Source organism: Taurulus bubalis, assembly GCF_910589615.1.
Source record: "Taurulus bubalis genome assembly, chromosome: 3".
In the NCBI taxonomy this organism is placed as follows: Eukaryota; Metazoa; Chordata; class Actinopteri; order Perciformes; family Cottidae; genus Taurulus; species Taurulus bubalis.
Window position 1 is genome coordinate 35,597,537 of NC_136591.1, and position 15,529 is coordinate 35,613,065.

The 15,529-nt window shown below is 43.6% G+C and overlaps 1 protein-coding gene across 1 annotated transcript in view; it reads left to right on the forward strand.

Moving 5' to 3' along the window:
• Window positions 1-917: 917 nt before the first annotated feature.
• intu (inturned planar cell polarity protein) overlaps window positions 918-15,529 on the forward strand; it is a gene marked incomplete at its 5' end in the record, with an annotated part of 29,991 nt that continues 15,379 nt past the window's right edge. The window contains 13 exons of the mRNA XM_079214720.1: window positions 918-1,000; window positions 2,739-3,337; window positions 4,602-4,687; window positions 7,484-7,702; window positions 10,533-10,651; window positions 11,314-11,403; window positions 12,021-12,098; window positions 12,339-12,522; window positions 12,952-13,005; window positions 13,541-13,603; window positions 14,261-14,476; window positions 14,601-14,693; window positions 15,065-15,496. Of these exons, the coding sequence (XP_079070846.1) occupies window positions 918-1,000; window positions 2,739-3,337; window positions 4,602-4,687; window positions 7,484-7,702; window positions 10,533-10,651; window positions 11,314-11,403; window positions 12,021-12,098; window positions 12,339-12,522; window positions 12,952-13,005; window positions 13,541-13,603; window positions 14,261-14,476; window positions 14,601-14,693; window positions 15,065-15,496 (2,316 nt within the window). The remainder of the gene's footprint in view (window positions 1,001-2,738; window positions 3,338-4,601; window positions 4,688-7,483; window positions 7,703-10,532; window positions 10,652-11,313; window positions 11,404-12,020; window positions 12,099-12,338; window positions 12,523-12,951; window positions 13,006-13,540; window positions 13,604-14,260; window positions 14,477-14,600; window positions 14,694-15,064; window positions 15,497-15,529) is intronic.

Here is a 15,529-nt window from a genome sequence, read left to right on the forward strand (position 1 = left end):
GTAATAAATATATGGACTGTCCCCCTTGTAATTAAGTTCAGAGTACTGATAACTACTCTAAACTTAATTATGGCAAACATTTACTTTTTATACTTGTTACTAGTAACAAGAACTAATTTTGAATGCAGGATTTGTATTTTTGATTCAGTATTTGTATAATCTGATATTGGTACTTCCTGCATTGACACCACATTATTAAGAATCTTATGGATACAATCAAAAGTGGAACCATCTACTTTACTTTAAACAGAATTACAAACATGTTGCTTGATGAGTTTTGTGTGGTTTTAATACTTAAAATGCATCTCCCCACAACATTGATCTTACAGCTGGAGTAACTTTTTTTGAGCTTTAATAATAACTTTTTCCAGGATATTGTATGTAAAAAAAAATAAAAAAAACGATGTAAATGACCACGTAGCAGACGCCTGGCATGAAAACAACCCGCAATATAAATCACAGTTATTGCTGCGCGTATTCAGGGGTATGACGTGAGTTTCTGAGTGCGTGATTAGTTGCTTTTGAGTCTTTTAGAAATAAACGTCAGTTGAGCTTTTTGTAGGCGTGTTTCTAGTCCACCTGCCAAGAAGACCGCTGGGACAAACTCCGCTCTGCTGGCCTGGAGAAACATTCAGAGCTTAAAGAAAGCTGCAGCGGGTTTCTTCTCCGTTGAGTCGCGTTGAACCGTTCAGTCCTCAGTGATTGACGTGAGAAACTGCAGGAGGAGGCGCGCGCGCTCAGAAACTTCCTGCGGGGCAGCGGAGAGGAATTATCTGTTGTTGGTGGAGGATTAACTTGTTTTTAAAGCTTTTCTTTTGGACCTCTTGGAGTTTTAAAATGCAGTTTAATTTTAATGAACTGGACATTTAGGTGAACGCAGCGTTTTGTTGGTTCGGCGAAAACATGACACACAAATGATGTTTAACATTGCTGCAGATGGAGGTTCGTTTTCTAAAAACTTGGAGGATTTCGACTCTATTCGCAGCGTTCTCCTTTACAGGTCAGTGACGCCTTTACGGGAACACGTAGCTTTTTTTAAAAAGGCTTTTGTTTGGTCAGAGGTGTAAAAGTTTGCAAAATACCGGAGGGGATTTAAAAAAATAAATCGTGCACGTCTGCAGGGAGGCGGGGCAACAACACGTGCATTTAATTTAAAATGCCGTTGTTGTGGCATCTTATTGTGATGTATTGTGTAAAACTTTATTTATTTATTGATGTTTGGGGGGGATTTCGCAATTGAATGTGTTTATTTAGTTAAATATCCGCGAGCAGGTGTGTGCTGTTTAGTCCGTGCGGTTTACTGCATTATTCACCGGGTCGAGAGTCTCGTGCTGCAGGTAAACTGGCCACTCAAAGTTTCTGCGTTGTTATGGGCAACTGCGGCGTCCGCCAATCAGATTGGGGCCCGGCAGCGTCACGTGACAGCACCCCCAGCTTGCTCGTCAACGCTTCCAACATGGCGAGTGAACGTCGCGGGTCGTTTTTTTTTTTTTAAACAAGTTAGACGTTTAGCGGCGCACTTTGTGATAACTTGCGGAAATAAGAAACGTGTCGACAAATGGCCTTCGCAAACGCGCGCACGTGCACCGAAAAAAGTCTTTCTCGCGGGCAGAAGGGAGAAGATGGTGGCGAGCACGGCACCGAAAGTGACTGTGAATCCACATCATCGAGTTTCAACAGCTCCGACTGCTCTGAGTAAGAAGATAGTTTGACTGCGTGACTAGAAAACAAACAAACCCTCTGCACGTGGTGACGTGAGACCCCTGAAGCTGCTGGATATTGTGTATGAGACAAGCAAGCAAGCAAGCTAGAAAAGTTTGTGAGGAGGAGATGCTGTAACCTGACACTTAACACTGCCATTGTGATGGTTTAGTTGCAGATATAAAACGCAGGCTTTTTAAGTTGTTTTTTCAATGCAAGTGCTTGTAAATGTCAGGCCAGCTTTGCCACAGAGGACGTGTCATCCCACCCACGCAGTTTGCAACTCCTTCCTTGTGCTTTTCATAGCTTGAGTGTTTTCAATTTGGGAGGTGAACCTTCTTAAATAATTGTATGCTACTCGCCAACCTCACTAAATTTATGGACGTCACGTCAAAGCTGCCGACCACAGGTTCTTCAAAGCAGATTTAAAAAGAGAGAGAGACCAAAAGGAAAATTATCTTCTTTTTAGTCCCACCCTTCTGGTCAAGCATGTTATTACGGTTTTATCTTTTTTTTTCTACATATAATAGTTATTACTGTGGGCTTATGAACACATGCAAGAACTGATAATGTAAACATAAATATTGAAAGGAAAAAAGTATTTTAGTCAGTATTTTGATACAAGTTTGTCATAAAAATTGCCCAAAAGCTTAAACTGGGCATGTGGATAATATTGTATTCCTTTAAGGACAGAAATAATTATTAATGTGGATATGATGGCAAGCAAGTAGAGACATTAACTGCACATTTCACTCAAGAAAAAAAAAACGGCCAGATGAATTAACAAAGACAAAATGGCAGCTCTATCACATGTCTTGTATCATCATATTGATTGATGCCAGTGCAACTCTCTTCCCAGTCTGATAGCACTGTGCCCTCTCTTCCCAGTCTGATAGCACTGTGCCCTCTCTTCCCAGTCTGATTGCACTGTATCCTCTCTTCCCAGTCTGATAGCACTGTATCCTCTCTTCCCAGCATTATACCACTGTGCCTTTGACACTAGGTGTCTTTCAATGCTCTTTTTGTTTTTCTCTCAGTGACCTGGAACCAGAATGGCTTGATGACATCCAGAAGAATGGCGAGCTGTTCTACCTAGAGCTGAGTGAGGGCGAAGAGGAGGCCGCATTGGCCCAAGCCCCCGGCCATCAAGGTGTGTCCACTAATCATGTTCGCTTTAGCGAAGAGGAGGCAGAGGTCATCACAGAGCAAAACAAGAAGCAGCGCTGCGGATCGCGGACGAAAGGTGAGCCCACTCTTAAGAAGTTAGCCAGGATCCTGAGGAGAAAACGTCGGCCATCTAAACGCAAAGGAGGAGGAAAGGATGGAGGTAAAGACAACTCGGCTTCATCACCTCCAGCATCCATCCTTAAGAACCAGCCGGGTCAAAGGCAGGGTGTGACGGTCCAGCAGCAGCAGCAGCTGAAGGAAGTGTGTGTCTACCTCAACCCTAAACGCCTTGGAGGGTCATCAACACCTCTGTCTGACAGTGGAGGCTTGCTGGAAGCGCTGCTCGGGGTGGTGCATCGCCCCTCCTGGAGCAGAGGAGACACCGCAGTGGTCGGCCAGGAGGAAAGACTGACTGTTCATGGGTTGATACCCAACAGCCCGGCCATCAAATGTGGCCAAATTCTGATAGGTAAGACTATGAATCCAACAGTTAGCTGGTATTTATTCATCTTAAATGCCTTCCAGTATTTTCTATACAGTTTTTAAAAGGCCTATAACACAATATCAGTTGAACTGAAAATACATCGGCCATTTTTACAAGGTCATAAACCAGGGACTGATTTTATCAGCCTTTTTAACTAGGTATGTTGGGCAATGCTTACCAATTTAAAAGATCCGGGTTGGCTGATGACATACATACACACCTCACCTGAGAAGATAAGGAGGAGCATTTTTTTTTTGGATTAAAATAAAAACTTTATTTCCTAACTCATTTACTTCCACACCACACAAACGCACCGCCAAAGCACGGGCTACTATTAGTACAGCGCCGTCTTAGTCCGATTTCTTGAGGGGAAAAAGAGCCTAGAGCTTAAATAGTGAACGTTGTGTGCTTTCAGTGCAGTAAAACCATTTTCACAGCGACAAAGTACAACTCATTACCATAGTTTCAGTTGTAAAACCACAACGTTCTTGATTAAATAAATGTGTGTACGATGTTTTAATAGCTTCTAGTCACGTCCAACACTGAGCTGAAAGTATATTCAGTCCGAATGAAACTTTCAGCACACAGTTTCGTAGAGTGAACGAAACTCTAAATGCAGGTCTGGTTCTGTAAAAATGATAATCTGCCTGTTTGAAGGCTCAGTTTCTCTAAAGTGATTTTCTTCTTTCGGGGCTAATGACCGGACAGCTTTTACTAGCAGGCGGACGAACTCCAGTCGTGCCTCACCACAAATGACTACCCACATCAGTTACTGTTTAGAGAAGCTTTTATTTCAGCCTGGCTACATGCTTAAACAATTAGAGTGGTTAAATACCTGAAATAGCTCTGTTACTGAGGCGGGGGTCAGCCTCTCTGCACACAAGCAGGTGAAGCTCTTAAATGGCCTTTTACTGGGTCTACACAGCCAGGAGCACAAGTAGTGTTCTTACTGACCACATAGGCTTTCTGTTATTTAAACTTTTTAGTCATCCCAGTGACTGGATTTCACCAGTAGATTTAATTTTGGAAGAATGTATTCCCTTTCTTGTGGACAGCATTATGTGCTGCTATGAATCAAGATGACCTGGTTTGAATGTAATCTTTCAGATCCACGTAGCACTTCCTCGCTTGTTCTAATGCATTTATTGGTCCTAATGCGTGGGACAAACCCACATTTGAATGTGGGACTGTAAGAGGGTTAAACATGCATTAATGAGATAAATATGCCTTTTCTGCATGCTGTGTTCAGGTGATGCGCTTGTAGCGGTGGACGATGTGGATGTGACTTCTGAAAACATCGAGAGGGTTCTGTCATGCATCCCCGGACCAACGCAGGTCGGTGTTTGTAGTTTCTTTGAGTATTGATATTGATAGCCACCAATACTGGGAGCTCCTCTTTTCATTTGAGGCCCACAATGTGAATGTTTCAATATTTATAAGGTAGCATTTACGTCTTTAGGATCTTGGCTCGTCACAAACTGCAAACTAGGGCGGTACATGTAGACAATACACTACTTTAAAAAGGAAGGGCTTCTTCTCAGCTGCTAACATGTGACTAGAAAGCAGACGTTGGAGCTGTTTAACATTAGACAACTCTCAATTAGAGAAATGATCCTTTGAGCAGTTACCAAAAAATCCATAGTCTGTGCCTCAGTCGTGCGTTTTCACCAAAAAGCAGACCATCAAAAAGTAGGAATTTGCAAATGACAGAGTGTGGCGACGGCAAACACTGCGGATAGACGGGACTGCGGTGTGATTTCTTTTTCGGTGCCACAGGAAGCCGTTGTGGGATTGGAAGCTCAGCTGATTAGAAGATGTAGTCGGAAACCAAATTACATTGTAGGGAAAGAGCGAGGCAGATTTTTTTTTTTTTTTTAAAAACACAAGTTTCCTCTGGCACCACGGTGACTCTAAAAAACAACAACCTGGAAATGGAGTTGTATTGCTGACAGAATGATTGTTTTGTGTGAGTGCATGCTTGTGTGTGTGTGTGTGAGTGCATGTGTGAGTGCATGTGTGTGTGTGTGTGTGTGTGTGTGTGTGTGTGTGTGTGTGTGTGTGTTGGAGGATGGTTTTTCTGTGTGCCAGATGGAACGCAGACAGTACTTATTATGCTCTGAAAAACAAATATTAGTATCAAAGTTAGTCCACCATGCCCTTTGCTAACCCTCAGAGCTGAACAAGCCTCCGTTACTCCTTCTCTAGTGTCCTTGAGTGCGAGTGTCCATCTACAAGCGAGTGTGCCGAAGGACTGACATCAACAGACTGGAATTCCAGTGAGAGCACACTCCAGTCTCACCACATCCTTATTATTTATGATGAGAGAAAGTGCTGCAGTTAGCCCACTCGGCCTCTTTGCCCAGTGATTTCTCAAATGTACGCTTTGCCCATCTGAACGTTGTCTACCGTTTGTCTCGTCTGAATTCGATTCACTCAGCTCAATCTAATCAGAGGCTGTGTCTCGCTTCCTGCATTTCAAAATATTTACGTCTGAGTGAACTAGTCGCTGTCGCCAATTGAAAGGTACATCACATGGTGTCCCGCCACTACTCTGCTCTTCTTTAATAATACCCCTAACATTCTAACAAGTGGCTGGCGGCCAAGATGCAGGCGCCTGCTGTGGAGACGGGTGGCCGTCTGGTGGTTAGTGCTGACAGACCTTGGAGGGTTCTGGGAGCATTCGCAGGATTAGAAAAATACAGTTTCCACATTTTTGACCAGGGAATACGATCCCCTTCTCTTCAACATATTTGGTGGGCACCATATGATCTCGAACTACCCACGTTTTCGGAAAGTAATGACCACAACACCTCATTTGTTTCTTTCAGCATACTAAATGGCTTTCTCAGGTTAGTTAGAGACTCAAGCAACGTCTGGGTTAGGAACTGGACTCCCCTTTGGGTCATTCATTATTAATAAAAAAACAGTGTGTGTGTAAACAATGTGAGCAGTCGTAGGGTGTTTAATAACTGCCATATTTCACATTCTGTCTTAACAGTGTCACGAACCGGGGTCCCGGGTTCAAATCCCGGACAAGCCCCCCCACTTGTCACGAACCGGGCCGTGACAAAAGAAGGGGGATACATAGAAAATGAGTGGTTTAACAGGAAAAAAGGGTTTATTAACTTGCACAAATAAAAAACAAACCGTGATCTCGAATCATTGCCACTAATGAGCGTCCCCACTCTCCTGACGACCTTCTCTGCCACGCTCACCTGCATACCTGCGGGGACAACGGCCAGTGGCAGAGAGGGTCGTCCCAACAGTCAAATACCAAACTGTAGTTGGAGTGTGTCCAGTTACGATAACTGGATCAGCAAGGCCCCTTGTGGTTTGAGGTCAAATCCCAGCAGAACCTTAATGGTTCTGCCTTTGTTCTGCTGTTTAAATGTCTCCATGAAGGAAAACTCCTTCAACCTACTGTATTGTCTTTATCGGGCTTTCCCCTTGTGTCAGGGCTACGTGGCAGCATTCCTAATAGAAATAAAACCTGCAGTGATGGTTGCTGGTCCAGATGAGAGATGCTGACCTCTTTAAGTGGATCATGCATTGCTGCTCTTCTTCACATCTGGACTCCTTGAATTAACATCAGTTTAGCATCATAGATGGCCTCTCTACCACTGACAGGTTTCAGCCCAGTCAGCACAGTGTGTATAGGTAGCGTTTCTACAATGTACATTGTTTTTCATTAGAGATGTGTTTGCGTCAGTTATGTTTAAACAATAATGCGTGGGTGACTTTCTATGAATTTCAGTAAAAAATGGAGAACTTTGGGATGGAAAGTAGTGACAAAGAATAAACTGCGGGAACAAGAGCAGATTGGCGGCCTTGTTGTGCTGCCACTGTTTCTTTGAGTTTCAGACGTCTGGTTAAAATTAGTCAACCGTGCTCAGACAAGCACACGCACACAGATCCCTGCTATTTGTTATGCTGCGGTTATGTCTGCATGTTGGGATCACTTTCTCTCCGACAATCACCATCCCGCTATTCACTTTTCAGCCTTTCCCTGAATGAATTCTTCTCTTTGGCAGCACGGCACACGAGCGCACCTCTGTTTTCCTACAACAGACACATGAGCACTGTTGACCAGTCCATAGTGGCTTATCTTTTTCTTATTTTTCTCCTCTCCAGGTGAGGCTGACGTTGGAGACGGTGGCTCAGTGGGACGGCAGCAGTGCTAGCGACACTTTATTGCACCGAAAGACGAAGGCCTCTTCCCCTCCGGTCAGCCAGCTGGTGCGTCTGCTATGGGGAGAGGACACAGCCGAACTTCAGATGTCCATAGGACACATCCCGCACATCGTCATGTACCTCTCGCTTAAACTGAACTCAGCATCACCGCAGGAGGAGGTCAGTCGATATATAATGTCTGATGCAAGTATGGGTCTTCGCAGAAATTGATGAATGACAAAACAATCACAAACCCACAAAAGTGTAGGAGCGGTCGGTAAATGAATGCGCATTTTCGTAGTGTCACTTCAAATCCTTTTATTGTATAACAGAAAAATAAATGAAAACTCCTCTTCAACAGAAAAAACCCGCTTTGTCTCTAAATGCGTTTCAAAAGGGCGATATCTTAATGTGATCTTAATGCGGTTAAAAATAGGTTCCCCTTCTCTAAACAAAAACACACACCTGGCTGCACTCGGGTGACGTCTATATATAACGTTGACGCCCCCTGACATCATTGCGTCATCAAAACATAACGAATCAAACAAACAGGTAAAACACAAATCATATAATGGCTTCTACACCAGGCTTCACCGTACTGCTCTCTGCATTTTATATTGTGTCTGAAGCCGATTAGTGCTTATTAGTCTGTTGACATATCAAATAGTGACGACTGGACACTATTTTAGATGCAGCAATACAGCAACAACAATGGTGCCATTGAGTTTGAAGTTAGATGTAGAGAGAGATCTAAAACGTTAGAAATGCAGTCTGTGATCATAAAATCTCATAAATCTTTTTTATGGTTAATGTTGGACTTAAAACAAAGAGCTTTGAAGCAAAACAGTGTTTGCTGTGGAAAAGTCGAAAGTATTTGACCAGTCAGTGACGTTCAATGCTGGAAACCCCACAAAGCTGCTGCTTTGGTGATGGCACAAGTCATAAATGCAGTGGTGGGCCGTGGATTTTCTACCTGCGCAAACAATTAAATTATAAAACAGTTATAACTTTTAATTATATAAAGAAAATAAATTACAATAAAACATTTCAATTATAAAATAGCTATAACTTTGTGATTCTGTTTAGGCCAGCAGAGAAGGCTTTCAGGCCCTGACGGCCCTCCACTGCATGCCATAATGCTTCGTTTCTGTCATGTATCACAACCCGTAGGAGTAAATACGGTTCGCCACCAGCAGGGATCAGCAGAGCAGTCTCTGTGGCGCAATTGGTTAGCGCGTTCGGCTGTTAACCGAAAGGTTGGTGGTTCAAGCCCACCCAGGGACGTTCAGTTTTTGTTGTGCGTATATAAAAGGTAACATCATGTAAATAATTAACTTGGTGTCCGTGATCAAGGGTTCGGGTCAGATACACCCGGAGGAAGAGTGTAAGTACTTTATTTGCATTTAGACAGTCAAAACGTAGCAACGTTCACAGAGTTCCTCGGTGGAAACGGTTATTAAAAGAGAGCTTGTGCAGTGGGTGCTGACAGTGGAAAAACAAAACTTAAATATTTCCAGTAAATTTAAAATAAATAGAAGTGACAGAAGAAACAGAATATAAAGGCTGTTGTTGATATCTAAACCCTGGATGACCACATGTTTTTCCATCCTTTTGGAAAGATAGAGGGTCTTGGGGAAACCTGATACTGACTTTGTGGTCAAGAGCACACTGACTCCGAGCAGCTGTAAAAAACTGTATTTGAATCATTCAACTATACAGCAGTACGGAGGAGCGTTCTGATAATTGAGTGTTATGAATGACCGGAGGTGTGTAGGAAATCCCAAATCCAGGAATGGAAAACTTCCATTGAATTCATCTGATGTGAGTCAGACTCTTTCAGAAAACTACTGCTCTGGACGGTGTCCAACGCCTGTGGGTGCCACTGACCGAAAAGCAGGGAGAGGTTGAGGCGCTCTGCCCCGAGCGCACCGCCTCCTGTCAATAACCGTTCTGTCATTTTAATGCTGTGACCTTTATTTTAACAAAATAATATTTTTTTTAAAACTGGATCCGTGCACAGAGACCTGTTTCATATTGTTTCATATTCACTTGTTTTCAAGTGTTAATCCCACAGTGTGTGTTTTCACTCGCCTCCTACACTGTAATCACATTCCCCCTGCGGACGACGATTGGCAGGTTATTGTTTTCTTTATGGCCGTACTTCGTGGTCTGCAGTTCCTTTTTGTGTAGCCACATTTTTTTTCCTGTCTTTATAAGAGCAGAGTTCGGGTTGTCTGTCATTTATTTTCTGAATCACAATCACAGAATCACTGCATGAACGTTGACTTTGATTTTTTTAGTCCTTTGATTGCTGGGTGGCAGAAATTGGAGCCGTTCAGCGGTGGTATTTTTGAGTCTTCGGTGTGTGATGATTTTATGATCCGAGCCTTTCTTTTTTGCTTTTGTGTGTACAGATGAGATGTAACTGAAGCGTTGTACTGTGTTGGTTGTTTTTCGTGTTTCTTTGTTCTGGTTGGCAAGTCTACAAGGGCCCGTTCATTCATGTTTTTTATCCCGTCACCCACCACCTCCTCTGATCCTCTCGGCGCCTCTGATCTGCCCTGTATTATTCAAAGTTTCCAACATGCTGGGAGGAATACTAATGTCACCAAAGATTCCCTGAATCTGCCCGGAGCCCTCTTTCGTCTTTTCTTTGTAGCTTGCATTGTGTTTCATCAAAAGATAAGCACTAATCACTAACTGTGTGCAGTGATTTCCAGACGAGAGTTTCTGTGGGCTTCAGTCAAATTCCTGTATTTTCTTTACTCTGGAAAGTCAGACATGAAAAATACTTTGAGTAAGATTCATCTTTAAAGGGCCATCTTTGTGTTTGCTCCAAAGTGAAGTAAAACTGAAACCAAACTAACATTGAAAAACATCCATTCATGTGTTAATCTTTGACATTTTCATTTTTCTGTTGAGAGGCTCACCAGAGTGGTTTCCTTCTGCTGAGTATATCTCCGTCATGACCCAATGAACCAGATGCTCCCGTGTGGATGTGTGTCTGCAGGAGGAGATCCTGTACCAGTACCCGGTGTCTGAGGCGTCCGGCCAGCTGAAAGGAGTGAGGGGCATCTTCCTCACTCTGTGTGACATGCTGGAGAACGTCACCGGAGGGCGAATACTCAGGTAGAGGAAGCAGCGCGGAGGAAAAATAGAAATGCAACTTTTTTGGGGGTACATGTGGGAGATTTTAATAACCAATCTATAACTCTGATTGGTTCCAACTGGTTCTTTATCAAATCAGACTATGTTCTTCCTGAATATCGAAACATAAATGTGTATAATATTTTATTTTCTCATATATTTAAATCCACATTGTCTCTAAACCCTTTAACTTTGTCAAACATAGTGCTGGGTCTTTCATTAAGAGGCAGACTAGGTGCAGTTTTTGGATTTACGGGAATTTGCTTTTCTTTCTATTCTTCTCTGTGCCATTGAAAAAATACAGGCACTAGGAAAAGTTCAGTATAAAGGCAGATATTATTCATATATTTGGTCTTTTATATAAAAAAAAATACGTAATGAGGATTCTACATGAATGGGGTGATGATGAATTCCCAAAATATTTTTATTACAGCTCCCTCAAATTCCAGACTTTTCTGCCAGTTCCCTGCTGGATGTTTTGAATATCAACACAATTCACAGTTGGGTGTAAAAACCACTGAGCTTGAGAAGGAAAAAAAGGGTTGCCGACTGGATGTTAAGAATGTAACGGTCACGTTGTCTTCTGGTTTCCTGCTCCGTCCTCATCGGTTTTTCTATTTGTCTCCCCTCTCGTCTCCCTTTAGCTCTTCTCTCCTGCTGGGGAAGCAGCTGGTCCATGTGGGCTACTGGAAGGAAAGCAACAACCTGTTGGTCATCGGTCTTCCTGCTGAGAGGTAGAGGGAGCATCAGACACGCACACACATGCTGCACTCTGATTATTACACTGTGCGATAAGCCCCGTCTCCACCACATGTCATTTGAAGTGCAGCTGGAAAACAGACATCATCTGAATTTTTTTTTTTTTTTTTCAAGAGATGATATTTTAATATCAAGGTACTGATATTGGTGTGGTGATAAATCCTCTGAACAGGACATTTGGCTGAGAAATGAACTATTATTTGTGGAGGAGGAAATATACTTAAGAGCACAATCTGTAAAAACCATTTCAACGTTCACACGCGTTTCTTTTTCTCCTTTGTTGGCTGGATGAAACCCTTTTTTAAGGAGCATATGGTTGTTCATGAGATGAGTCATATTACCCAAATTCTTTTCACTTTTCGCCACCAGATCAACCAGATCAATCATCATCTCGGTTGAGAAATGATCCCCTTCATGCCTTTAAAAGCACAGAGATAGACTTTTGAGGAACACCCACCTATAGGAAAAAAAACAATAACTTATAAATGTTTTTGCTTCACGGCTTCGGGCAGTTGGTCCAAATATTTGATAAGATCGGCTGAAGCCAAAGTTTATTCATGTCTGTGTTTGACATTTTTCCATTTCCCTCCAGGGTTCCTCTGCTGTATTTGCAGACGGTGGTGGGAGACGTAGTCCGGACACTAAAAGTGATGTACGGCTCCTTAGACAAGTGAGTCGGCTTTGCCTTCCTGTGGTCCTGCTGAGAGAAGGTTGAAACTATATTGAAATAAAAATGTTCAAAGCCCAAATGTTCCAGCTGGATTTTACACAACGTTTTAATTGTCTCACTCTCTTAACTCACTTTACTCTCAAATATCTTTCCCTTGCTCTCTTTCTTTAGTCTTGAAGTTTAACCATTCTTCTATAGTTCTGTGTGCTCGTTTTTTAATCTTCCTCGTGTCCTCCGCAGTGCGTTCTGTAAGGTGGACCACGCTCCCAGGTTGGACCACTTCTTCTGCCTGTTCTTCCAGCAGCTCATCCAGCCGTCTCGCTTGAGGGACGGCTCCTCAGCGGCGACCCACGATGTCTCAGGGACCCTTTTTCTCGACGGACTGCCGGCAGTCCGATGGCTCACGCTGCCTCCAGAAATCAAGGTACATTTTCTGTCCGTGTGTGCGTGTGTGCGTGTGTGTGTGTGTGTGTGTGTGTGTGTGTGTGTGTGTGTGCGTGTAAAGACTGGGACAAGACTATTATTTATAGATCAAATGTACTGTTGGAGCAGAAGTAAATACAGCAATAACAGATATTTGTACATCATTTTGTCCCTGCTTCCTCAATAGTTGAATGTGATAATGTTGTCACAGATGGAGCTTGGGTGCTCTCTAGTGTCCACTGTTGAAAACTACACAATGTATCCCATATGGATCGTGTCCATGTCAATGAATATATTGAACGAATGCAGGTGCAAAGGCTCTCGAAAACACGACAATAAATTGGACATTTGAAAGATAAAACATATTGTGTCTTTGTCATGCTAATAATTCAATGTTGTTAAGCTTTTATTTAATTTCCTCTGTTCCCAGATGGAGGTGGATACTGTTCTCTCGGATTTCGAGTCTTCTGATTTTGGAGAAATGGTGAGAAAACACTTCAGCATTCCTGTCTTGAAAGCATTAATTACTTTTTTAAAGTATGTCACTTGTTATGGAGGGACAGGTGTTGGGCTAAAGAGTCACATCAGTGGTTCCTGCTGCGTTGTGACCTCTTACTCTGCTGCTCATTAGCTGGGTGAAGATAGATGTCAGCTGAGCGGCTTTCAACAGGGAGAGGAGAAGGTTAGACTATTTTTAGATAAGTGTGTGTATTTTTTATGAGAAGCTAATGGGGTCTGGTTCGTCCTTCGCACATACAGCTGCACTTCAGAATTCAAATGGATTTCAAATCTTGAGTTTTCAAATGATCATCATGGCAAGCTTTGCTAAGTATACTTTTTTCTTTGGTTCGTTGTATTCCTAAAATAATACAGACGAACCAGTTGAATAATTCCTCATCTGCTGAATTCAGTCAACAGTTTATTGGTCAAACTATTTCAGCCCCCTCATTTTTTGTCACCATCATCTTCCTCCAAAGTCTTTGTATGTTTTCAGTCTTTTTATCTTTGTCCTTTAACAGTCTGAGGACTTTTTCGGCCTGAGGCGTCTGTACGTAATTCTTGGCTCCTGCTTGTTCTACAAGGTACACACACACACACACACACACACACACACACGCACACACACACACACACACACACACACACACACACACCTCAGTGCCAGCAGCCTCATCTTATGTACATCCTCCCCTGATGGTACCCCACTGCTAACCTGAAATGTCAACCATAGAAGACCCGGCTGACAGAATATGACCTTTCAAACATGACGGCATGATGAGCAGTTCTACGGCTGAGTGACAATTCAACCAAATTACTCTGTTAAAATATTAACCGAGGAGAGGAGGAGGGCAGTGAGCAGTACACTGTTGTCACAGTGACAGTGTGAATATTACCTGGGATGCTCCCAAATCTATTATCACCATTTACTGGATGTCTATTTTTATATACGTTCTCGGTCTGCAAGTGTGTTGGTGGGAAAAATAAATTCAAACTTCACATCGAGAAGAATTCGAAGTGGGACCTTTTTTGGAAATATTGGTTTTCCATAGATCATATCGGGTCCTGATGCCGTACACATTTCAAGGCACTGAAGCAAGACGGATGTCATGCCCTGTAGTTAATTACTAAAAAGATCAGAAACGGGCTGTTTATTTGCTCCCAAAGTATTTTTTGTACCTACAATGCTAGCTCCAAGCCCTCAAAGATGTTTCTACATTATCCACATACTCTCCTTCCAGTCCTACCTGATTGCCAACCATCTGCCTAAAGAGGACCTGCTGGACGTGTGCCTGTACTGCCAGCACTACTGTCTGCTGCCGCTGGCGTCTGAGCAGCGGGTGGGTCAGCTGGTCATCTGGAGGGAGGTGTTTCCCCAGCAGAGAGCTAACGGCAGCAGCGCAGCGCTCGGCTACAGCCAGCCTCAAGGACGTCACTTCCTCCTCATAGTGGGACTGGTAAGGAGAGGAATCACTGATCGGTGCTCTCGTTGTCCACGTGCCAATTATCTATTTATAGTATTTGCTTATTGTTCAAATTATATATTTTCTTTGCTTGTATTTTTTTATTTCTCCATCTCAGAGACACTTCATGCAGTGTGTGTTGCTGGAGGCAGGTGGCTGTTCTTCTCCAGCTTTGGGCTCGCCAGGACCTGATTGTGTTTACGTAGATCAGGTGACCCTTGTTGAACTTTAAAGAAAATTCCTAACATACCATTCAAACGCACTCTTTTGTCAAGTGGCTTTACGACTGCAATCTAATATGCTCAAGAATACGGCTCCAGTTGCTGCGCCGGCAATAAATTCTCCCCGTCGGGGAATCGAACCCCGGTCTTCCGCGTGACAGGCGGAGATACTGTCCACTATACTAACGAGGAGGGATACTTTCCCTAAAAGATATGAAGCTCTTTTATATGTACACATACAAGCCGAAAATTTAAGCTAATGGGTTTATGGCTCTTACTTACCTGAGGACATCAGGGCAGCAAAGTGAATTTAGGCATTATGACTACATCTAACAATCGCTTTCTCTCATTCTGGCTCCAGGTGAAGGCCACACTGCTGCAACTGGAGGTGTTGGAAGCCGGTATTGAGGAGCGTCTCAACGCTCCGCCTGCTCCATGCCTGTCGTGTGCTGACTGGTTCCTCCCTGCTGCCACAGCCCGCGACCGCCTGGACAGCCTGGCCTCTTCCTCCCCCGTCTTCAGCAAGCTAGCTGGGGCTGTTAAAGGCTCCTCATCTGGGTCCAGAGGCCGCAGCCTCTTTGGGGAGAAGGCCCGGAGGTCCAGCCCCCAGAGGAGCCTGTCTGACAGCGGCAGTGAGGGACAGATGGATGCTGGGTCAGGGTCTGGGTCATCAATGGCTCCAGGCCTCAGTCCACATTCCACCCCTGACTCTGGGAGGAAGCTGGGGGGGCGGCGGGACTCGCTGGGATCTGGAGGGTCAGATGGGAGTGGAGGCAGCGGAGGCCTCTTCAAGGTACACTTGTAGTCTTTTATTAAGTCTAAATTT